Genomic DNA, 23713 nt, shown 5'->3' with positions numbered 1-23713 from the left:
CATTTAAGAAGGGAGGCTAAAGCCCTAGCGCCGGTTATCAAAGAATGGCCAGGGCTCTTCCCCAGGCTGGCCAGGCCAGGGACAAAGGAAAGGGACAGACCACTGGTTTCAGGATGTGGTTCCTCGGGTTGCCTGGAGCTGGCTTTACAAGACCCCTGGGGCTGTGCTCTGCCCACACCCTGGCTACAGAAGGCTGGAGAAGGCAGATCGGAGGTCCTGTGGTCACTCTGTGCCTGCAGGCTAAGGTTCCCCAGAGCGACCCCAAGCCCTTGCTCAGTGTCTCAGCCCTCCTGCCACCTGGTGGCCTCCCACCGTTCCTTTCTCCCATGCATTCACCTTCCCTCTGCCCAGGTCACCTTGCCCTTGTTCTTCTCCTTCTCAGTCCATGTCCCTCCTCCTTGAAGCCATCGCTGACCATCTGCTAAAGCAACCCCTTCCTCCTGGTGTCTGAAACCACTAGGGCTTGTGTGTGTGTGTCTCACACCCCTGGTCCACCTCCCACAGGGGCACGGAACCCTGGGTGCCTGGAGCATCATGTTACCCATGCAAACGGCCCAGGTGTCCCATCGTCCCCAGGAGGCCTCTAGGTTCTGTGGGGCCACCAGGGCACCCCGGGCCTCCCTTTCGCTTCCCCTAGTGGGCAGGGTGGGGTTCTGACTCCAGCCCCTCCTGTCCCCTGCCAGAGCTGGACCCCGAGAGCGAGCTCAGCAAGAGCCTCAGCCTCATCCCCTACAGCCTGGTGCGCGCCTACCACTGCGAGCGCCGCCGGCCTGTCCTCTTCACGCCCACCATGCTGGCCAAGACGCTGGTGCAGAAGCTGCTCAACTCCGGGGGCGCCATGGAGTTCACGATCTGCAAGTCAGGTGAGCAGGGAAATGGGCAGACCCCAGCCTGGACCCTGACTCCGCCCCTACCCTACCCCTTCAGCCTCCTCCAATCAGGGGACTGGAGAGGGGGCAGGTGGGCGGGGCATCCGTAGTCTGTCCGCGCCCTGTGTCCTCGGAGTTTGCAGCGAACCGGAACCCCAGCCTCCTCTTCCCATTTTACACTGAGGGCAACAGAGCCAAGGTCACAAGGTTATTAGGAGCTTGGATCCCCACACGAGGCCTTTAGGCGTGAGGCAAGACGGCCCATCTCTCTGGTCCTTGGTGTCCTGTGCGTGGCAGGGCGTGATGACGGGCCCATCCCCAGGCTGGCGTGAGCTGAGACAGAACGCAGAGCCCCCAGCCCCCCCATCGCAGATGCTGCTCTATTTAAAAGTACAGATGTCCAGGCCCCCCAGGACCAGTGAAGTGTCGGATGCCCGGGGCTTCCTCACAGTAACGCAACCCGCTGTCTTAGCTGCTCCCCAGCGCACAGTTCAGCAGCGTTGTTAGCGCATGCACACTGTGCAGCCGTCTCCGCTGCGCCGTCCAGAACTCTCCATCCTGCAGAAAGAAACTGCAACCTTAAGGAGAACCCGGTCCCGTCCCCACCCCGTGCCTCCCTTTCATCTCTTGTCTGTGATCCAGGATAAGGTCCCACACTCAGTTGCCTCATCTGTAAAACCAGCACAATGGCAGCTGCTCCTCCCAGGGGTCAGAGGCCCAAGGACGGGCAGAGCCGGCCTCAGCCAGCACCCAGCATGGGCTCCAGGTGGAGCATTGTGGTCCACTTCGCTCCTTCCCCAGCAGGGCCAGGTGCCTCCCCTCAAAGCCCTGTGAAGGCGGTGTGTACCTGACCCCTGGGAGCCACGCCAGCCCCTCCAGGGAAAGGGTTGAGGAGGACAGTTCTTCTGGCTGAGGCCCCAAGCACTCATCCCTGAGGAGGCCCAGTGTCAAGTTTGAAGATCCCTCTGTGCCATGTCCCATCTTCCCCGTGGTGTCTTCACGGGGCAGGGATGCCAGGTGCCTGCCCCTGCACTGGCTGCCCGGCTCTTGCCCAGGTCCCTCCCACTCAGCTTCCTGCACCAAGTTCACAGCCTGACCTTATGGACTGGTGTGGGCTGCCCCAGGCCTGGACTTGGCTCAATGCTCCTCCTTCCACAAATGGAGAACCTGAGGCCCAGAGAAGTTAGACATGTTCGGAGCCAGGCACGGTGGCACAGGCCTGGCTACCCTGGAGGCTGAGGCGGGAGGATCTCAAATTCAAGGCTGATCTCAGCAACTGAACAAGATCCCACCTCAAAACGAAAAATAAAAAGGACTCTGTATGTAACCCAGTGGGTAGAACACTTGCCCAGCATGTAGGAGACCCTGGGTTCAATACGCAGCTCTGCAAAAAAAAAAAAAAAAAAAAAAAAGACATATTCAGGGTCACCCAACAAGTAGGTGAAGCCTATCTTCTTCCAGGAAGCCTGTCTGCACGCCCTTCCCCCTGCCCCTTCACGGGAAAGTAGCTTATCATTGAATCTTTTTGCAGTTATTTGCAACCCACATTCCCCTGCCCAGCTAGATGGTAGCTCCTTGAGTGTAGCAGCTGTGCTTTCATCGAAGTTCTCTCCCTAATGCCTGACCCTTAGCAGTGTCAGGTGATGTGGGGGTGGGTGGATGGATGAGCGGATGGATGAGCAGGTGGGTGGGTAGATGAATGGGTGGATGGATGGATGGTAGATGGGTGCGTAGGTAGATAGGTGGATGAATGGGTAGATGGATGGACAGGGTAGATGGGTAGATAGATGATAGGTGGGTGAGTGGGTGGGTAGATGGATGGGTGGATGGTAGATGAATAGGTAGGTGGATAGGTGAATGGATGAGTGAATGGATGGATGGTAGATGGGTGGGTAGGTAGATAGGTGGATGGATAAGTGGATAGATGGGTGGTAGATGGGTGGGTAGGTAGATAGGTGGATGGATGAGTGGATGGATGAGTAGATGGATGGATGGTAGATGGGTGGGTAGGTAGATAGGTGGATGGATGAGTGGATGGATGGATGGTAGATGGGTGGGTAGGTAGATAGGTGGATGGATAAGAGGATGGATGGATGGTAGATGGGTGGGTAGGTAGATAGGTGGATGAATGGGTGGATGGATGGACAGGGTAGATGGGTAGATAGATGATAGGTGGGTGAGTGGGTGGGTAGATGGATGGGTGGATGGTAGATGAATAGGTAGGTGGATAGGTGGATGGATGAGTGAATGGATAGATGGTAGATGGGTGGGTAGGTAGATAGGTGGATGGATGAGTGGATAGATGGGTGGTAGATGGGTGGGTAGGTAGATAGGTGGATGGATGAGTGGATGGATAGATGGTAGATGGGTGAGTAGGTAGATAGGTGGATGGATGAGTAGATGGATGGATGGTAGATGGGTGGGTAGGTAGATAGGTGGATGGATGAGTGGATAGATGGGTGGTAGATGGGTGGGTAGGTAGATAGGTGGATGGATGAGTGGATAGATGGGTGGTAGATGGGTAGTAGATGGGTAGATGAATGGGTGGATGGATGGACAGGGTAGATGGGTGGATAGATGATAGATGGGTGAGTGGGTGAGTAGATGGATGGGTAAATGGTGGATGGGTGGATGGGAGGTGGATGGGTGGGTAGATGGATGAGTGGATCTATGTGTGAGATTCTCCAGGATTGGCAGCTGGTGGACAGAACGTGCCCAGTGCCTGAGCTGTTTTGCCCAGTGGGGTTTATTTGCTGAAAGCCAAACACGGCTCTGTCCTCACGGAGCGTCACAGTCTAGTGGAGGAGACAAGAGTCATTTAACTGTGGCTGGAGAGGGACCAGACACGGAGTTCTGTGGTGCCCCAGAGGGGACAGCAGGGCCTGGAGAGGCCCATCCACCCTGTGCCACCCTCAGGATTGGCCCTCTCTGCAGATATTGTCACGAGAGACGAGTTCCTCAAAAAGCAGAAGACAGAAACCATCATCTACTCCCGGGAAAAGAACCCCAACACCTTTGAATGCATCGTTCCTGCCAACATCGAGGCCGTGGCAGCCAAGGTGAGGGGCTGGGGCACCCTGCCATCTCCGGGAGCCCCGGGCTGAGGGTGCAGTGGCTCTCAGCTCCCCACGTCCCTCTGCCATTCTCCTGTGCTGTATTTTGTATTTCCGGTGGTATCCTGGTGCTGGTTTGGGGATGAGCGTCTGGTCGTGATAACAGGGTCTGGGGATAGAGAGCTAGGGTGTTGGGATATGAGACTGGGCGAGCCGCAGGCGACAGCGTATCACCTGAGGGGGAGAAAACGGGGCACCAGCAGAGTCTCTGGCCACAGGGCAGCAGAGGTGGCCATGTGGCTCCCGGAGCCAGGCACCCTGTCTCCTGTCGGCCTTTGCACTGAGTCCTTTCCCCTCCCAGCACTTGACGGAAGGAAAGCTCTGGCCTGCAGCCGGGAGGGCCGGGCTCGGCCCTGGTGGAGGGGCCCGTGGGGGGCCCAGCCAGGACCTCCGCACCACCACCCAGCTGCTGGCCGCCCCTGCACATGCCCACGTGAAGGCAGAGGCCGAGCTCTGGGGCAGCCTGGAGGGTTTGACGTGTGTTAAAGCAGCTCGGGAAGCTCTGTCCCCGGAGCACAGAGGTAGCAGCCAGGCTGGCTGGTGCGCAGGTGGCCTCAGCAGGAAGGTCCCGCCTCCAGCAGTCCCATGCTGCTGAGCCAGGACAGGCACTCCTGCAGTGGTCAGGAGGGAGCACGGGGCTGGGAGGGCCCCTGGGCCCGGGTGCCTGTCCCCACGTGCTAGGCGTGCGAGGTTGTGGAATTGCACACTTAGGATGGGCAGTTACATTCTGGCTCACTGTGAGTTCAGTGTTTGTTCTCGATGCCTTCTGTGAGGCCCTGGACCGTCCTTTGTCATGGTTACGGGCCCTGCAGGTAATCCAGGACCTACCCACCAGCCTGGCCTTGGGGTGCTTAACCACTGAGCCACATCCCAGCCCTTTTTATGATTTAGTTTTATTTTTTATTCAGAGTCAGGGCCTCCCTAAGTTGCTGAGGCTGGCATTGAACTTGTAATCCTCCTGCCTCAGCCTCCCCAGCCACTGGGATCACAGGTGTGCCCTCCACGCCCGGCTCCCTACTTGCCTTTCTGCTGTCTCCCAACCTGGAAGGGCGGCTGGCATGGCTGGTGTTTTGTTGAAACCGCTCTGGGGCCTGGTCTCTGCCAGCACATCACCATGCACAGCAGGGTCATGCAGAGTCCGGGGTGCAGGGCCTGGGCTCGCGGAGGCCAGGTTTGGCCTTGGTTGCCCCCTGGTTCACTCTCATGGCCCTGACATCGGTCCGGGGGAGCCTGGCCCTGCTCCTGGGCCCTGCTCCTGGCACCACAGAGGCCGGGGCGGGCCGGAAGGGGCGCTGCTGATTGGTGGCGGCTGCATTCATAGAACAAGCACTGCCTGCTGGAGACGGGCATCAGCTGCGTGCGGGACCTGATCAAGTGCAAGATCTACCCCATCGTGCTCTTCATCCGGGTGTCCGAGAAGAACACCAAGAGGTTCAGGTAGGCCCCGCCCCGTCCCTCACAGCTGCCCCGCCTACCTGGCTCCCGGGCTTGCCCTGCCCGCCCTGCACCCCTTCAGTAGGTCCTCACTCAGGACCAGACCTCAGTCCATGGCAGAGGACCCAGCTGGTGGGGACAGGTGATGGGAGGAGCCCCAAAGGGAGACCCTGCAGGGGAGCCAACCAGACCCAGCGCGGTCACAGAGACAGGCCTGAGGAGGCTGGAGAAGTCAGGTCTCGACCACATGGGGCCTGGTCGGCTGCAGGAAGGATGTGGCCTCTAATTCTGAGTGAGACAGGAAGCCACTGAGGTTCTGAGCAGAGTCTAATTCAGGAGGTCAACGGCTGCTCTCCCTGCCTCTGTTGAAGCGCACGGTACTATGCTCATGCCCAGGCAAGGAGGACGCTGCAGGCCAGGATCCGGGGCAGGAGGTGACGAGAAAGTGACCCCGGCTGGGCACAGTGGTGCATGCCTGGCATCCCAGCAGCTCAGAAGGCTGAGGCAGGAGGATCACTTGTTCAAAGCCGGCCTCAGCAACTTAGTGAAACCCCTGTCTTAAAATATGAAGAGGGCTGGGGATGTAGCTCAGTGGTTAAGTACCCCTGAGTTCGATCCCTGGTACCAAAGTAAAAAGAAGAAGAAAAAAAGTGACTCTGGATCCTGCCCAGCACTGAGCCTGCAGAATTTGCCACAGGTCAGCCGTGGGGTTGGACAGGAAGCCAGGGTGGCGCTAAGCTTGGAACCTGAATAAGACAGATTTGCCCTCCAGTGGCATCATCTGGGGTCCCCGCCTGCCCCCACACAGCTGCAGAGCAAGCCTTGTGACCACTTCCCAGATGGGGTGACACAGTGACAGGGGTGAGGCCACTCCATCCCTCCCACCTGTATTTTCAGAGCACCTGTTAGTGTCAGGTCCTGGGGAAGCCATCACTGAACAGATGAGACGGGAGTAACTCGTGGCTGGGCAGCTGGACCCCGTGCACCCCTGGGGGGCTCTAGCGTGGTTTGAAATGACACCACCCCCCAGGAAATCACAATGGCAATCCCCCCAAGTTCAGCTCAGAGGCACTATGGGATTCACTTTGGAGTCTGTGCCCAGGAGAACTGGAAGCAGGGTATAAGGAATGTGGCACACCCACGTCCACGGTAGCATTATTCACAACAGCCAAAAGGCGGAAGCCGCTGGGTGTCCCTTGACAGATGAACGGAGGCACAGAATGGAGCATTACTCAGCCTTGAAAAGGAAGGGTCTCCTGATACCTGCTCCCACTTGGATAAACCCTGAGAACATTTTGCCAAGGGAAATAACCCGTCACAAGAGGACACGCTGAGTCCAGTCACTTGAAGTCCCCAGCGTGGTCAGAGCCCTAGAGAGGAGTAGACTGATGGGAGGCGGGGGCTGGGGTGGGGCTGGGGGCGCAGAGCCTCAGCTTGGCAAGAGGAGAGAGTTCTGGAGCTTGGTCGTACAGCAGTGAACGTACTTAACGCTTCTGAATCATACATGTTTAAAGTAGTTAAAGTACAAAATTTCTATATTCCGTGTATTATCACAAGATTAAAAGTAACTTTTTGAAAACCCCCGCTTCTGGGGACTCCCACAGTGGCCGGCATGAGGGGGTGCGGTGCCCTGGGTGTCAGAGGGCAGCCAGCGCGTGGAGGGCCTGCTGGTGGGGTGCAGTGGCGGCCACCAAGTGCTCAGGGTGGGCTGGGAAGTCCCCAGCTCCTCGGTGCCCGGGCGGCCACGGTCACGCCTGCCCTGCTTCTGAGGCTGTCCAGGGCCGGCCTCTGTCCCCCGCCCCTGCGGGGAGCCAGCCCCGCAGCCCCCTGACGTCCGGTGTGTCTCCCCCACCAGGAAGCTGCTGCCCCGGCCGGAGACGGAGGAGGAGTTCCTGCGGCTGTGCCGGCTGAAGGAGAGGGAGCTGGAGGCCCTGCCCTGCCTCTACGCCACGGTGGAGGCCGAGGTGTGGGGCAGCCTGGAGGAGCTGCTGCGGGTCATCAAAGAGAAGATCGGCGAGGAGCAGCGCAAGACCGTGTGGGTGGACGAGGACCAGCTCTGAGCCGGGTGCAGACGCAGCTGGGGACAGACACTGGGGAGGAGCAGGGCATCGCCGAGTCCACTGGAGGCCGCCCGGCCCAGTGGTCAGGCCCTGCTGGCATGAGCAGAGGGCCAGGCCCGGGCCTCAGGCCCCGCAGAAGCCAGAGCAGCCGCAGTTGAATGTCACGCGTGGGACAGGTGTGCTGCCACCCGGCCTCAGCACGGTCCTGGGAGAGGCAGGCCTGGGAGCCACCGTGGGACACGCAGCCATTTCTCTTGCATTAAAATTTTCAGTCCTTTATTCATTTAATTTTTTTTAACGTGAGTGTTCCCGAGGTTTGTCCCTCCCCGTCCTCCTCGGCTGAGCACTGCGCCCAGCCAGCTCAGCTGAGGCTCAGCAGTGGCTCAGGCCCCAGGGTGAAGGACGGCGGCCTTGTCCCCAGGACAGTCCCGGGTCACAACCGGGTTGGGGCGTCCTCACTGCCGCACCCGCCGGGGCTCGAGTGCGTCCTGGTCTGGAGGGGGAGGGGTCCCGCCTGGAAGGACCCGCCTCCCACGGGCGGCTCGGAGGGCTTGCTGTGCACGGCCGCATCCCCACCGCTGCCCGAGGCCAGGCCTCACCCCAGCGTCCCCACCGGCACCTCTGTCCCCTGCCTTTGTTCCTGCAGCCTCCTCCTGGGGTTCAGGAGGGGCTGGGGTGAGGCCCTCCCGTGGGCTTGCCCCCCCCACCCAGGAGCTGCAAGCGCAGGAGAGCAGCACCTCCCTCCACCGCAGCCGCAGCGGCCCTGCGGGACTGGAACCCGGCTCCTTACCTGCGCCGTGCATGTCTGCCAAGTCGGGACCCAACGGGGCACAGCCAGACCAGGCCAGGTGGCGCCCTCGGCTGGGCAGGGAGTCGCCAGGAACTGGGGGAGCAACTGCAAGCAGACAACCCAGGGTCCCTGCTCCCTTCCTAACAGAATCCTGATTTTTTTCTGAGAATCTGTGTGCACAGCGAAACACCCATAGGTCCCAGCTTCCCTTGTAGCTCGGGTTCATCAAGGAAACCAGGAAAGGTTTAGGGGCGCAAACCAAACGAAGCGCTCCTCCCTCCAGTTTTCCGCCTGGAATGTAGATGCGATGACTGGAGCTAAGGCAGTCCTCTTGGAATCTTGAGGTCACCATGAGAATGGGCAATCCCACTCAGAGGATGGTGGAACAGAAAGAGAGAAGGCGCCAGAGTCGACGATGACATCCGAGAGCCCAGGACCGCTGCCCAGGCTTCTTCTACATGAGATAAATTTTTATCTTGTATTAAGTGGCTATTTCAGTTCTCCGTTACTCGTAGCCTAGAGCCGTTCCTAAGAGACACAGGAAAACCCCTTTTCTCTACAGTTTCAAATGCCACGGGTTGATCTTCTGCTAGGTTATTTTTTGGGGGCCACATAATCAAGAAAGGAATTGTTCACAGAAGAACTGTACTAATAAATATCTCATCCTAAAACACAGCCCTGCGTGGCCTACGGCGATTTCTGGCATTTGGGCTCTCAGAAGACAAATTAGCGCTGCAAATTCTGGGGAGAGGGGAGCTGCTGGGTGGGAGCCGGAGGAGGGCGCCTGGTCTCCCGCCGTCCCTCCCTCGATCCCTCTGCACACCACCAGGCAGATCTGCCCCAAGTGTGGCACCTGTAAACCGGGAGCCGTCCCCCGCCACGCCAGCCAGCTGCAGCGTCCTTTTCCAGAACAGCCCCTGAACCGAGCCGGTCACGCTGGGCCTGCAAGGCGGCAACTCAAGGCGTCACACACGGCCCCGCAGAGCCGCTGGCCGGGCCTGAAAGCCCTCGCCTGGGCCCTGTCGAAGCCTGAAGTTAAACCGTAAATCTCCCCCAGCCGAGGTCATCGCGGTTCCCCTGAGAAGCCAAGGTGCCCCGGGACAGACGTGACTGGAAAAGGCCACCCGGGGAAAGGCCTGCTGATGTATTTCTGCTTATTTATTTGACTCCAGGGTCCTCGGGCTCGCCATGCAGAATCACCAGCTGGCTCGGCCGGGGAGCCGAGCCGTGTGCGGGGAAAGATCTGGAAAGAGGACGGCGGGTTTTGCCTTCCCTGGTGATGATGGCCAGGCTCCAGCGGGCACGGCGTGGGCAAGACCCTGCCCGGCAAGGGGACAGGAGGTGACAGGCCCGTCTCTCCCTGGAGGAGACGCTCTGGAGGGTGTCAGAGGAGGCCCTGCCGGCGACTCCCAGCCCCGGGCTCCGCCAACCCCGCAGCTGCCTGGGGAGCCAGGCAGGGCCCCGTTCTGCTGCCCAGGGCGCAGGGAGACCGGCCACCCTGCAAGTCAAGAGCCCAAGGCTCTGGCAAGGAGCCTGTGCCAGGTCAATGACACCAGAGACGGCGCTGGGTTGGTCTCGGGCACCACAAAGCTCAGCCCAGAGAGCGGCCCCGGAAATCCCGTCGTAGCTGAGGTGGCCGTGCGCTCCGGGGCACCCCCCGGCTTCCTCAGATTCCCAGCACATCCCGTGAGCCCCGAAAAGGTCACAGATCACTGCTCTTGGGTTTTGGCCAGGATTCACAACTGGTTCTGGGGCTCCTGCTCTGTGGCAAGCCCCTTATCCCCAAGCTCTTCTCCATCTCGTATGGGAGAAAATTGAAGCTCAGAGAGGTTGAGTAACTTGACCAATGTCACAGAGCTGTCAAGCTACAGCTCCACCCAGGTCTGGTTGATTGGCCAAGCCCAGGCTCCCCTTGGTGCTTTTGTTCAGAGGTGGCCTTCTCGGCTGTTTGAGGGATGGGAAGGGCTCGGCATCTGGGGCAGCTGCTGGCCTGGGCAGGGTGGCTGGATGTCGCGATGCAGAGGGTGCGGATCCCCTCTCGCGCCCCAGCAGTGCCGCCGCCGGCTGGCCCTGGGGTCCCACCTGACCAGGCTGCGGTTCTGGGACACTGGCCTCCTCGGCCAGCCCTGAGGGCCACCATGAGGAGCATGAGAAGGGCGAGAGGGGCCCGACTGAGCACAGGCAACCGCCCAGGGCCGCCCTCGGAGCATCGACCGGCCTGCAAGTGCTGCGGCTGGGCCCGAGGCCCGCCAGCCTGCCCGCTGCTCCCTGGGCCTTTCCTGGCAGGTCTGTCGAGGTCAAGAGGGCGGCCCTGACCTCACGGGAGGCCTGGCTCCCGGTGTCCCTTCAGCACCTTTGGTCGCCCACAGGGTCGGGGGCCTGCCCTACTCAGCCTCCAGTGATGTCATCGGACCCAGGAGAAGCCAGCCTGTGTGCCTGGGCTCCCCACCGCCATCCCGTCGCCTGGGTGCCTGTGAGGACCCCTGTCCACAGGGTTGGGGACAGCCGGGGACTCCCAGGCGTCCAGGTCCACTCTGCCCCGTGAGCTGGCCTCGCCTCTCAGGGCTCATGAAACTCCCTTTCCCTCCCTGACCCGGGGAGGCCTGTGGGTTGTGGGGCCACAGACCCCTCCTCCTCCAAGTGCTGGGGTCCATCTCTTTCCCCCGGAGTCGGCTCTGGCTTTGACCCCAAGAGGGACGCTGGGGACCGGCCTCGGAGAGGACCCGCAGCTTCCACTCCATCTCAGAGGCCAGAGCTGCCCCGTATGAACCAGAGAACCCGTGTGACAAAGGCCCGAGAACCCCCGGGGGGAGCCGGAGGACACTAGGCCGGGGGGAAGGGCAGCTCAGACCGTCCAGTCGCCCACTGAGAACTCCAGGTGAGCCAGAGGAGGCCGTCCCACCCCCTGGTCCACAGCTCAGGAGACACGATACCACTGCTATGTCCTAAGTCACCATGTTTCAGGGTCACGTATTATACAGATACCCCAGTCAGGGACATGCTCAGCAAGGCACTAGGCCTCAGGTCAGCTGAGCCTCAGCTGCAATTCTGGGTGAGCCATGGGCTTGCTGTGTGACCCAGACCAGTGGGCTGCCCTCTCTGGGCCTCTGCTACATCATCGGGGCCGTAGAGATCATTGGCCGTGAGTTGACCCACGGAGTGGCGTGTAGACAGGCCCCTCTCCACATGTGAGGATCCCGGTGGGTCCGGAGAGGGAGGCGGGCAGTGCTGAAACCCGACTACAGATGAGGAAACCGAGGCGGGGAGCTCAGGCTTGGCCCCGCCCCCCCCCCCCCACTCCACATCTAACAATTTTCCTCCCTGGGGTCTGAGGTCCGCCTCCTCCCATCGTCCCGCCTTCCCCAGTTCCAGAAAGCTGGGGTGCTGGTGGCTCCCTGCCAGGGCGCGTGCCAACTACTTCCGGAGCACAGGCTGGACCCCGAGGCCTGGCCCTGTGCTCGGGGGCCGCAGGCTGGAGGCTGAACCCCCCATACCACCCCAGACCCCAGGAAGCCAGAGGGAGCGACAGGAAACGCCTGCCCCTCCCCCGGCCCGCCCGGCCACCGTCACCCACCCGGCCGCAGGTCGCCAGGAAAGCAGAACAGTGCTGACCGCCCGTGGCTGTCATGAGATAAAAGGAAGCCACAAGCGGACACCTGCCCGAGCCCAGCCCCAGGTGGCCCGGCACATGGGGACATCCAGCCTGTCATCTCTCAGGCCAGCGGCGGAACACACACCCTTCCATCACAGAAGAAGTCACAGAACCAAACGGCAGGGACGGGGACCTCAGAAGGGAGGATGGGGTGGCGAGACCCGGTTCTCCTTTGAAAGTGTGTGGACGCCGCAGGGACCCTGGGGTTGACAGGATGAAGAGCCTGCACGTCACACTGCCACCCTCGTCCCGTCCCCGCCCTGTGCCCCCAGAACAATCGGGAGGCCACCTTCACCAGTGTCACCGTGTCCTTCCGGAACTCTCCGTGCACATCAGACCATTTTGCCACACACATACCAGGTCCCCTACCTGCTCGCCCCACTGAACGGTGACCCTGCAGCTCTGTCCACACCGGCACTCAGGAGGGCCTGTCTGGTCTGTGGGCGACGGCTGTCGCGTCTCCCCTTGACGAGGAGCAGTGGGCTGTTTCCAGGGAACGTCTGCCTGGCGTCTCGGGCAGCCTCGATCTGCAGGGAGAGCCCCCGGGGACTCTGCTCCGGCCTCCTGGGGGGGCACACGGCTCTGCAGGTTGGGGCTTGGCGGCTGGTGACCGGGGCAGGTGGGGGCTCGGACGGGGCCTTTTCGACAGACACGCATCTGACCCATCAGGATGGCTCGCGAGTGGGCAGCGGACCCCCTGCCACCCCCACACCTAGTCACACACGGTTCTAAGGTCTGGACGCCCCAAGGAGCTGCTGTTCTTCACTACAAAGTGGCACGCGTGGATCGTGGACGTGGTTCCTCCGGGGACTCCGGGGGACGGATGGGTGAGGACGGTGGGAACAGGTGGGCCCAGGGTGCCGACCCCCTCGCACTTCCTTTTCCAAGAAGCCATTGGCCTGCAGCCCTGCCTGGCCTCGGTGGACAGCACATGTCACGTTCCTCAGCAAACCACCTGCTCACTGCAGAGAAGTGCAGGCCCCAGATAATGTCGATGGGAGGAACCCAGCCGGGCGGGGCGCAGGCCTGGAATCCCAGCAGCTGGGGAGGCCGAGGCAGGAGGATTGTGGGTTCAAAACCAGCCTCAGCAAAAGCGAGGCGCTAAGCAACTCAGTGAGACCCTGTCTCTAAATAAACTACAAAATAGGGCTGAGGATGTGGCTCAGTGGTCAAGTGCCCCTGAGTTCAATCCCCAGTATCAAAAAAAATTAAAAAGAGGAACCCAAGTTACCCTGAAGGGAGAGACTTTTGTGACCAGATCCTGAAACTGGGAGACAAAGATTGTTCCTCCTAACCACAAAATCTGTAAGAATGTGTGGTTAAGGATCCAGTTAGAACCAGTCAGATGAGCCCAGGTGCCCTGGAGTTGCCTTGACAGTGGGGACTTGAAAGTCTGACGTCACCCTGCTGTCAGTCAAAAGTCAAGAGGGGGACTTGGGTGGGACTCTGGAAGCTTCTCTGGGATCCCCAATAAAACCAGAGTGTGGGAGAGGCAAGCTGTCCCTCTCCTCAGAGAGGACCCACTCCCCCTTGAGAGGGACCCCTTTCCCTTTCCTATCCCTTTAATAAACCCATTCCTGTCACTCTGAGTGACACGTCTGAAATCCTCTGACTTGATGGCAAGAATCGGGCCTGGAAGGGGGTCTCCTGGTGCCTCAGTTCTCAGGAAGCCCAGCTCCACGACAGCTGGAGGCCAGGACCCCACCCCACTCTCCTAGACCCAGGCTGAGTCCTCCCCTCCCCCTGCTGTGAGGGACCCCGTCCACCCAGACTCGCCAGGCCGGAGGCTGGGCCTCCCTCGCTCCCGCTCCTCCCCCGTGCCTCCTCCTCAGCACCGGCCCCTCACTGGGCTCCACTCTCCCCTCTGCTGGCCGACTCGCCGCACACCCCGGCCACAACCCTGCTGCCCCGCGCTGTGTGGCCTTTAGCCGTCTTGTCTCTGCACTGTGACTGTCGCGAGGCGACAGGAAAGCTCACTGGGGGCGGCTTGGGGGCTGCCGCCTGTCTGAGCAGTCCTGAGCCGCAAGAAGCTGCAAGAAGAAGAAGATGGCCTCGGGCGGCCATCGCGAGGCTGCTCCCCACGGACAGCGCCCCGGCCTGCGGCACCTGCCCTAAGGCTCACCTGCCCCCAGGTGACCCCAGACTCAGGCCGACCGGCTCCCGGGACCCCAGTGGGGAGCACTACCGCTCCCAGGAGCAGGACACTGCCCAGCAAGCTGCAGAGATGGGTGACGCTGCCACCCTGGCCACGTGGGGCCACGAGCCACAAGCAGCTACTTCAGTGTAAATTGATCTAAAGTCAATAAAATTGAAGACCCGGCTCCCCAGTCGCGTTGGCCCATCCCTCCTCCGCACCAGGCAGAGGAGACCCAACGCTTCCACTGTGGCAGGAAGTTCACGGGACTGTGCTGCACAGGGCTGCTGGGTCCTGCCTTGAGCCTGGCACAGGGACAGTCCCAGAATCCAGAGGGTTAGCACCAAGGCCCTTCTCCCAGGGCGCTGGCTTCTTGCTGGCCGTGTTAGGTAAGTGAGTGCATTGCCAGCAAAGTTGTCCCCTGGCCAGCAGGATGGTCAATGACCAAAGTGGACGAGGCTAAGGCAATAGGGACACGTGGGGACCATGCAAACAGACAAGCAAACAATCCATCTACAGGGGCAGCTGGTAGTCAGCCTCACACGCTTGGTGCCCTGCAGGATGAAGGTCTTGTTCTTGCCAGACTGATTGTTCAAGAAGACTGTTGGTTTCCTACGTCAGCCCAGTTGCCTCATCAGTACAAGAAGGCTGCCACAGATCCAGGCATCACATCCTCCCATACTGGTGCCCCAAGCAGGAAGGGAAAAATTGAGGGCCACCTCCACTCATAGGGCTTCTTTGTCATGGAGGATTAACCTTCTCAGCCGCTCCCATCATGCTTTTCTGCATCTCATTGGTCAGTACTGAGTCAATTGTCTCCCCTGGACCAATCACTGACAAGAGGAATGGGATTGGCTTTAACCAAAGGCAACCCCCCCTTGGGCTCTACACATTACCACTCAGACACAGAAAGTCAGAGATAGTGGGTGTGTTTACCACGAGGGAGTTTGTTTAAATGGCATGTCTCCTTTGAAGAGGAATTAGGGAACAGAGGCCTGCAGGAGTGGACACCACACAAAGGCACAGGGCAGGGGCACTCCCAGCACTGGGAACTGCAGGTGCAAAGGCACTGAGGTAGGTGGATACTGGAGTCAATGCTCATCAGCTCGGATGAAAGAGGCTGCCGCAGGGTGGGCTGGGCTTTTCCCTCCACCACCAAGTTCCTGACCACCTGCTCAGTGTCCTTCCCCTCTCTCCCCCAGGACAATGTACCCCTCCCAGCCCTGAGCATTTATGTCAAGGGAGGACAAGAGAGGGAGTTGAACTGGAAGTGGGGTAAAAATTTCCAAGAAGAGAAAGTAAGACCGTGTGAGAGGAGTCTCTGGGAGGGAAAGAAAACATTTCAAGCATCATAGTGGATGATGGGTTTGCTTTCTAACAGTTCAGATGGTGACGTCTGTGTCGTGTTCATTTACCACCATTTTTTAATTGGAACATTATAGTCATACATCATAGTCGTGTTCATTCTGACAAAATCACACATGCGTGGAATTTGATTTCAATCTCCATCCCTCCACCTTCCCCTCTCCTCCTCCTTCCCCCTATTCTCCTTCCTCTACTCTATTGATGTTTCCTTTGCTTATTTATTTATTTATTGGGTATCAGGAACTGAACTCAGGAATACTGGATCACTGAGCCACATCCCCAGCCCTATTTTTGTATTTTACTCAGAGACAGGGTCTCACTGAGTTCCTTAGCACCTCACTTTTTCTGAGGCTGGCTTTGAACTCACGATCCTCCTGCCTCAGCCTCCTGAGCCACTGGAATGACAGGTGTGTGCCCCCATTTGTTTATTTGTTTTTGATTGGTACTTTCTACATGGACATAATGGTGAAATTCCCTGTGGTATGCCCATTCAGGTACACGACATGCTTTGGTTAAATTCATTCTGTATTTCCTCCCCCTTCCTGCTCCTCCACTTCCCACACTCTCCATCTCCTTCTCCATGGACCCTCCTTGTATCTTTAAAATATCTGCTCCCCCCAAACCACCACCTTCTTTCCTTTATTTTGCTCTAGCTTCCACAGAGGAGAGAAGACGTTCAACCCTTGCCTTTCTGAGCCTGGCTTATTTCACTTGGCATGATGGCCGCCATTTCCATTCGTTGACTGGCAAAGGCCATCATTTCATCTGTCTCCACGGTTAAGTGAAACTCTGAGGGGTGTGTGTGCCATGGTTTCTTGATCCATTCATCTGTCAAGAGGCCTGACTCCAGCTACAGACAGGGCAGCCTTGTGGTGACGGCTCACAAGGGAAGGAGGCTCTCAGGCCCGTCTACCTGGCTGAGTGGACAGGGTGGGCTCCCCAGCTGCACCGGCTCCTAGGGCCCTGGGGTGCCACTCTGGGACTCTGCCTTCCTCGGGGCCTGTCTCTTCTCCCAGGCCGTAGGTGACCACACACCCACCCACAGCCCGCCCTTGACTCCCACCTGACTTTTCTCCTGACTCAACTGTGTCATCAAATTTGTATTCATTCAAACAAAAACTGAGAGCAGAGACCACTCTGTCCCCACCACCAGCTCAGTGCCTCTGGGGAGCTGGACCTGGCTGGCCTCCCCCAGGAGGTGGCTGGGCTTCCTAGCTCACGGCTGCCCCTGCCCTGGCACCTTGCCCCACCGCTCCTCAGATCCTGCCTCTGTGAGTTAGGGCAGCAGTGGCAGGGCTGGGGACCTGCCACCATCCCTGTTGCAACCCCACCCATTTCCCCTCATGTCCCATTACCCTGATTTATTCACCTGGCCTCTGAGGACCAAACTCAGGTGAGGGAGGGGGATGGACTCTCCCCGGCTGTGGGCCTCTGGGTCTCCTAACCTCAGAGACCACCCTCCCATCCAGCTGAGAGTCATCTCCCCGCTCTCCACGCTGGGCTCACAGGCCTTGTTTCCAAAACTGGCCTCTCTGTGTCCCCATTTTAGAGATGGGGAAGCCTAGGCTGGGGCAGGCCTCACGGCTGGGAAGATCCCGCTGAGTCTGAAGGAGGGGAGCCTCCCAGCCCTTCCCCAGCTGCCCTGGGGCTTCCCTGGCGCAGGTCCAGTAGGGGCGGTACTAGCCCTTCCCGGGTGGAGGTGGGGCTCAGACAAGACCCAGGAGGACCGCCGTGGCCAGGGAAGGAGAAGGGCGGCCAGCAAGGCCCAGGGGTCACAGGTGCCAGATGCAGGTAGGGACTGAACCCTGCCCTGTGTCACTTCCACCACCTCTTCTCGGCGCTGCCCCCTGCACCCAGCGGTGGTCCCCACAGAGGGTCCCCCGCAGCCCCACTGTGTGCGTCACCCCTGCTTCCAGCGGCCCCGTGTCCCCGGCTCCTGGGGACCATCCCTCCCCATGGCAAGGCTGCCAGTTCCGCAGCAGGAACCCGGGGCTCGTGGGCCTGCGCAGGGGTGGCAGCTGCCCGGGAAGAGGGTGGGGTGCGAGGAGAGGGGCCCAGCGCTCTGGTTGGTGTGGACCCTGAATCAGCCGTGCGTGAAGGGGCCCAGTGCGCATGCCCGCCCGCCTCCCGTGGCTTGCGAACCTCAGGGGCCTGGCTAAGTTTCCGCCCAGGCTGGGGTGACTGGAAATGAATCATGTTTGGTTCTGAACCTGCAGGGACCCTTGTGTGCACCTCCCCAGGATTGTCCGGTGGACTGGGGTGTGGAGGTGGCTACCAGGCTGGCTGTCTCCATGCGTGTGTCTGAGAGAGGAAGAAGAGGAAGGGGAGGAGAGGAGAGGGAAGGAGAGAAACACAGGAAGAGGCAGAGGGAGAGAGAGAGGAGACCCACTGACTCCTAAGAATAGCATTGGTCCCCCCGCCACGTCCCCAGCCCAGGGGCAGCCCGCGGGAGACATTAGGCATCCTGGTGACAGCAGAGCTGACCCTGGCTCTGTGGCCTGGCAGTGAGGGATCCTCAGGCATCTGTGGGCTGGTGGGGCTGGGAAATTATGAGGTGGGAATTCCAGGATGGGAAAAGGGATCTCTGAATTCCAAGACCACTTTCTGCAGCTCCCGTTCCTCACCTGTAAAGTGGGGGTGACAGGCCACATAGTGTTACCGTGAGGATCCAGTGAGTTCATGCGGGTGGACCCCCAACCTGGAAACTGCCCATCTAGCAAAACCAGGGCCCCTTGGCCTCTCTGCTTGGATTGGCCCCAAATTAGAGGCCAAACCCAAGAAGGCTTCATACCCTGCAGCCCACTCCACTCCCCTGAAGTGCACCCCACCCACCAGTCACTCAAGCCAGGAGCCTGCAGCGCAGACGCGGGTCCCGCTTCACCCCGACACTCTCCACTGCCCTCCAGTGCCGACCGCGAGGCCGCGGCTGGTCTTCTGCACCCACTTGGGCTAGTGTCAGACCAGCCAGCATCGATCCAAACCTCTTTTTGGAGCGTGAACCCTCTGGCATCTGAAATCCTAAATCCCAGCACCCCTCCCCTTCTCTAAAGAACGCTGGTGTGGGTGCATGTAAGGACACAGTAGAGCGGGGCTCAGGATGCATATTTGCACACGGCACACAATGTCACAATGTAACTTGTCACTTTCCCTCCCCGCCCCTCCCCCTTTCCTCCCCTCCTCCCGGCTCGGTCTCCTCCTCTTCTACGGGGGTCTCCCCTCTATCAAGACAATGTCCTCTAGGCTTAAAGAAGATCACCCGGGATGGCAGAGGAAATCAGCTCTGTTGAAATACAGTTATCAAAATATTTGAAGAGCATATTTGTAATCTGGTAATTTAGTGGCTCTTGTGCTCATTGAATAACAAGATTCGATAACAAGCGCCAGTGACGGGCCAGCAGCTGTCATTATTTCAAAGTTGTGAGGAGCAGACGCGGCGTTTGAGGTACCTGCGACAGCCGTGGGGGGAGAGGCGACACTACCCCGCAGCTCCTGTGGGGAACAGGTACCCCATACTGGCCTCTGCTCCCGGCCTCCGTCACAATGAAAGGAAATGCTAATTTGCAATAAAGAGGTCCTTTTTTCCCCATCAGAATTCACAGGCCCCCTGAATTCTCTATTTAAGATTCAAGTTAAGAACCACCACCACCCCCCCCGCAAGGCTAGGAATGTAGCTGGGTGGTGGAGCACTTGCCTCACATGCAGGAGGCCCCGGGGTTCCATCCCCGGCACCAAGAGAAAAACCCCAAAAAGACTGAAGAACCCCTGGTGGAGGGTTCTTTCTGGATCACAAATTGGAAAGTTCTAGGACCTTTAGACTCCCCCCACTGGAGGCCATTGGAATTGAATGAGAACAACTTGGGGCCCCGCCCCCTTTTCTTGCCAGAGCATTCAGCCACAGTGTCCCCCCAGGGTTTCCCAAAACTCTTCCGGCCAAGGCCTCCCGTTACCCCGCAGCTCAGCCCTGCATGGCCTCCTTTCTTCTCTGCTGCGATCTTCTCCCGTTTGTTGTCCGTCACCCTGAAGCTGATGGAACGATGCCCCTGAGAAACTGCACCAGTCCTAACCAGTACCTGTGCATGTGGCCTCATTAGGAAAGAGGCTCTTTGCAGGTGTGATTTCTTGAGACACTGATCTGAGATGGACCCTAGTCCATTGACGGTGTCCACATAAGAAAAGTGACAGGGAGATTTGGATTCAGAGCACAGAGAAGGCCAGGGGAGGAGGGAGGCAGAGATTGGGGTGATACAGCCTCAAGCCAAAGAATCCCAGGAGTCCCTAGAAGCTGACAGGGCAGGAAGGACTCTTTCCTAGACCTGCAGAGAGAGCATGACCCTGTCCACACCTCCATTTCAAGTTTCTGGTCTCCAGAACCGTAAGAGAAGTTGTTCATGTTGTTTTAAGCCACCTGGTTTTTGGTGACTTGTTACAGCAACCAGAGGAAACTCATACTTACCAAAGCCAGAATTTAAAGTCCAGGGAATCAGGGACTCTGCCTTCTTAGTCACCCATGCTTGGCACCCAGTAGGTGCTCAATACATGCTGTTAAAATAACGAACACATTCTCAAAAAGGAAAACCTCTGTCCAGGACGAGGTGCGATTTTGTCTTCTGGAGCGGGGCAGGGGGAGTGTCTTGCTGCTGACCACAGTCTGTGGCTCTGTCCACCCCATTGCTGAGGGCCACAGGCAGGGTTGGCTCAGCTGTCCTTGCTACCATGGGAGCCCCTCTGCATCTCCTTCCTACTCCTTCTCCTCCCCCAAACCCCAGCAGAGCCTGTAAGAAGTTCCTGATGGAGGGAAGCTGCAGAAGCAGGGGCCAGGGCCAGGGAGCCCAGCCCTGCCTCCAGCATTCAGAGAAGGATACCAAGGTCTGTTGTCAGGAAAAGTCCTGAGCGACGAGCCGGGGCCCATCATGCGCACACTCTGGACTCAATCCTGGTAAGCACTAAGGGCCCAGGGTACAGACCCCTCTGGCTGTCTCATGAGAGGCCCCAACCTTAGGCACCTAAACAGCCAGGGATGCAGAGCCTCAAACAAAACCGGAGCCTGTGAGGCCTGGCCCAGAGTCCTCCCCTGAAAGAGCCCATCTTTCCTGTCCCTGGAGTCCCTGGCAGCTTAACATGAACAAGGGCACAGACTCAACGCCAATTGTCCTGGGTGAGGGCGAGGAACATCCCACAGCCAACAGCTCAGGCTAGTCCTGGTTCTCCAGGAACAAGGGCACAGGCGGGGTCCCTTGGCTGCAGCCCAGCTGGCATTGGGATCCCGGGAGGGTTCCCAGCCCTGCAGAAAGGGACTGGAGCAGCCCCACACCGAGGTTTGCAGGACCAGGCTCCTGCTACATATCAGGTAATGGTTAATAAGCAGAACAACCCGCCAAGATCCAGGGATGTCACCCTTGGAAATGTGATTTCTTAAACCAGCTCCTGGCCATCGCCACCATGTGGCTCCTGGAGGTGCAGGAAGGAGTTAGGAGGGTTGTTGGGCAGGAGCTGACCTTGATGCCCAGGAACCTGGAGAAGGGGCCAAGTTGGGGTGCACTGACGGGAAAAAATGTCAGTGCCGTTTATCGATCTGCAAGGGAGGGCACTGCATCTCTGCTAATCTGACATCGTTCGGTTCAGATTTTACTATCATTGTTATCAGCCTCTGGGATCTTCGGCTGTCATCAGCTTGAATTACCATCAACTGCTATATTTTTAGAGGAATTTCCTTTCTTTTTCTTTCTGTGTGTGTGTTTGTGTGTGTGGGTATGTGCGCGCGCGTGCACAGACACACACGCACGGGTTTCAGCAGATGAACGGGTTTCAGCAGATGAATTTGCTGGGAAGACTTCCAGTACCCTCTAGTGGTGGGAAGGGCTCCAGTCTACTCTGCCTGTGTGTGTTTCGGGTGTGTGTGCACATGTGTGATTTTGTGTGTGTACGTGCATGTGTTTGGATGTGTGTGTGTGTGTTTGTCTGTGTGTCCTCTCACGTCTGCGCATGCTGGCGGGCAGGTGTCTCTTATGCAGGGGGGCATGCACAGGTGCTGGGCCTTCTCTGCAGTCCCGCCTGCATGCCTGGGACCCCTGTCTCTCTGGTGGCCTTGCTCTCTGTGACAGCTTGGTGACTCCCAGGGGCACCTCACCCTCCTCACATCCCCCCAAACAGACTGTGCTGCTGGCTGAGCTGCCGGGCCTCGGAAGATCAGCCCTCTGGGGCCTCTGACCCACCTTTCAGCCAGAGAGGTGGGTGCTGTTGGGGGTTCCTACGATCCTTAGTGCCCTTCATTCTCCACCATTAGGCTGTTCCCTGCTCTGTGGAGGTGCAGCCCAGCCTGGTCCCCGTTTGGGCCACACTTCATGCAGCCGCTTGCTGGAGCAGAGAGGACCGATTTCCCTTCTGCAAAACAGCATAGAGCCCAGGGCAGGCCCAAGTGAGTGGACCCCTGGACCACCAGGCCCTGAATGTCATTCCAATGAGTCCTGGTGTACAAGGGGAGAAAAATTACCTCCAGGGTCCTCAGATCACTGAACGGCCCCACAAGTGGGACTTTGGAGAGTCCCTCCAGGTGTAAGCCTCGCTCTGACACCTTTGACTATGTGCACTTGAACTTGGGGCGCCTTCCCCCAGGTCTCCAGGTTCCCAGCTATACAATGGGCACGCATCTGTGAAACTGGAACCCAGCACGATGGGTATCGCTTATGGCCACACACATTCCCAAGAAGAGCTATATTCACACAATAGCAAGACAAGTAGTCAATGGAAAATGTGTCACTTTCTCAGGAGAAGGAAGGGGAAAGGATCAGGGTGGGGCACACAGGGAGAGGGGCTTCCGTAACCTCCGTCACCTCCTATTTCTTCATGAATTTCAAAGACCTTGCGCTGGAAAAGAAGAATTCCATGGCCCAGGGGAGGTCTCACAATGTGTAATCCACAAGACATGTTTAGGGGGAAATGAAAACTTATTAAAATAATATACATCAGAATACATGTGGACCCACCATTTGACCCAGCTATCCCACTCCTCGGTTTATACTCAAAGGACTTAAAATCAGCATACTACAGAGATGCAGCCACATCAATGTTCATAGCAGCTCAATTCACAATAGCTAGATTGTGGGACCAATGGAGATGCCCTTCAATTGAGGAATGGATAAAGAAACTGCGGTATGTATACACAATGGAGCATTACTCAGCCATAAAGAAGAATAAAATATGGAATTTTCTGGTAAATGGATGAAGTTGGAAAATATCCAACTAAGTAAAATAGGCCAAGCCCAAAAAACCAAAGACCGGATGTTTTCTCTGATAAGTGGATGATGATATATAGCGAGGGGGTGGGTGGCAGAGGGAAGAGAAGAATGAAGGAACTTTGGATGGTGTAGAGCAAAATGGGGTGTGAGGGGGTAGGGGACAGAAAGACAGTAGAATGAAACAGACAGTATTACCCTATGTATATGTATGATATATGAATGCTGTGAATCTACATCGTGTACAACCATAGAAATGAAAAGTTGTACCCCATTTGTGTACGATGAGTCAAAATGCAATCTGTAAAAATAAAAAAAAATTAAATAAAAAAAGAATACATGAAATACATATAAATAGGACATATCCAGACATGAAATAGATGGGAATGTAAAATCCACTGGAGACATGTTGGTTTTTGTGTTATCATCTCTTGTTGGCAAGTAATGCTGAGTCCCTATAAATCGGTGATACAAAGTTTCCTTTCATCATCAGTTTGCTGATATGGGTGGAAACGATGCAGGTTAAAGAAACATGAAGGCAGGGTTGGGTGGCACATGGGTGTCAATCAAGGTCCTTAGCACCCAGCCGGTGTCTGAGAGGGGCTGAACTCAGCCTGTGCCCAGCCATCAGCTACATGCCCCTATCTGGCCAGCCAGAGGTTGGGCCCTTAGCGTTCTCACACAGAGGGACCATCTGGTCACCAAATATGGTGGAGGAGGAAATGGAAGCCTGGGAAACAAAGGGACAGTAGGACACCAGCCTCCCTTCTATCTAGCAACCCAGTTACAACCTACATCTCTCCCACCCCCTTCCCTCCATGGAGACCACAGGTCCAACCATGGCCAGGCCCACGTCCCCGCCTGTGGGCTGGTCCCAACTCTCCCATTCATTTCCTGCGTGACCTCAGGCAAGGGCCTGTCCCTTTCTGGACCTGAGTCCCATCCAAAGATGAGAGCTAAAGATTTCCAGTGCTTTCTAAAGGTGCCTGCTGCACTGTCTACGATTCACTGCTCAGCGGCTCTCCCACGTGCCTACCTGATGGCTTCAGTCAATGATCCTGCCA

At 58.1% G+C, this 23713-nt stretch overlaps 1 protein-coding gene across 4 annotated transcripts in view; it reads left to right on the top strand.

The window, feature by feature from the left end:
* Card11 (caspase recruitment domain family member 11) overlaps positions 1–7755 on the top strand; it is a 113755-nt gene extending 106000 nt beyond the window's left edge. For all 4 annotated transcript variants that reach the window (XM_047532684.1, XM_047532681.1, XM_047532683.1 and 1 more), the window contains 4 exons: positions 684–863; positions 3804–3928; positions 5304–5419; positions 7272–7755. In XM_047532684.1, coding sequence (XP_047388640.1) covers positions 684–863; positions 3804–3928; positions 5304–5419; positions 7272–7476 — 626 coding nt within the window. In that variant the 3' untranslated portion in view covers positions 7477–7755. The remainder of the gene's footprint in view (positions 1–683; positions 864–3803; positions 3929–5303; positions 5420–7271) is intronic.
* Positions 7756–23713: the final 15958 nt, after the last annotated feature.

This window comes from Sciurus carolinensis, chromosome 18, assembly GCF_902686445.1.
Source record: "Sciurus carolinensis chromosome 18, mSciCar1.2, whole genome shotgun sequence".
In the NCBI taxonomy this organism is placed as follows: Eukaryota; Metazoa; Chordata; class Mammalia; order Rodentia; family Sciuridae; genus Sciurus; species Sciurus carolinensis.
This window is presented reverse-complemented; position numbering and strand designations above follow the sequence as displayed.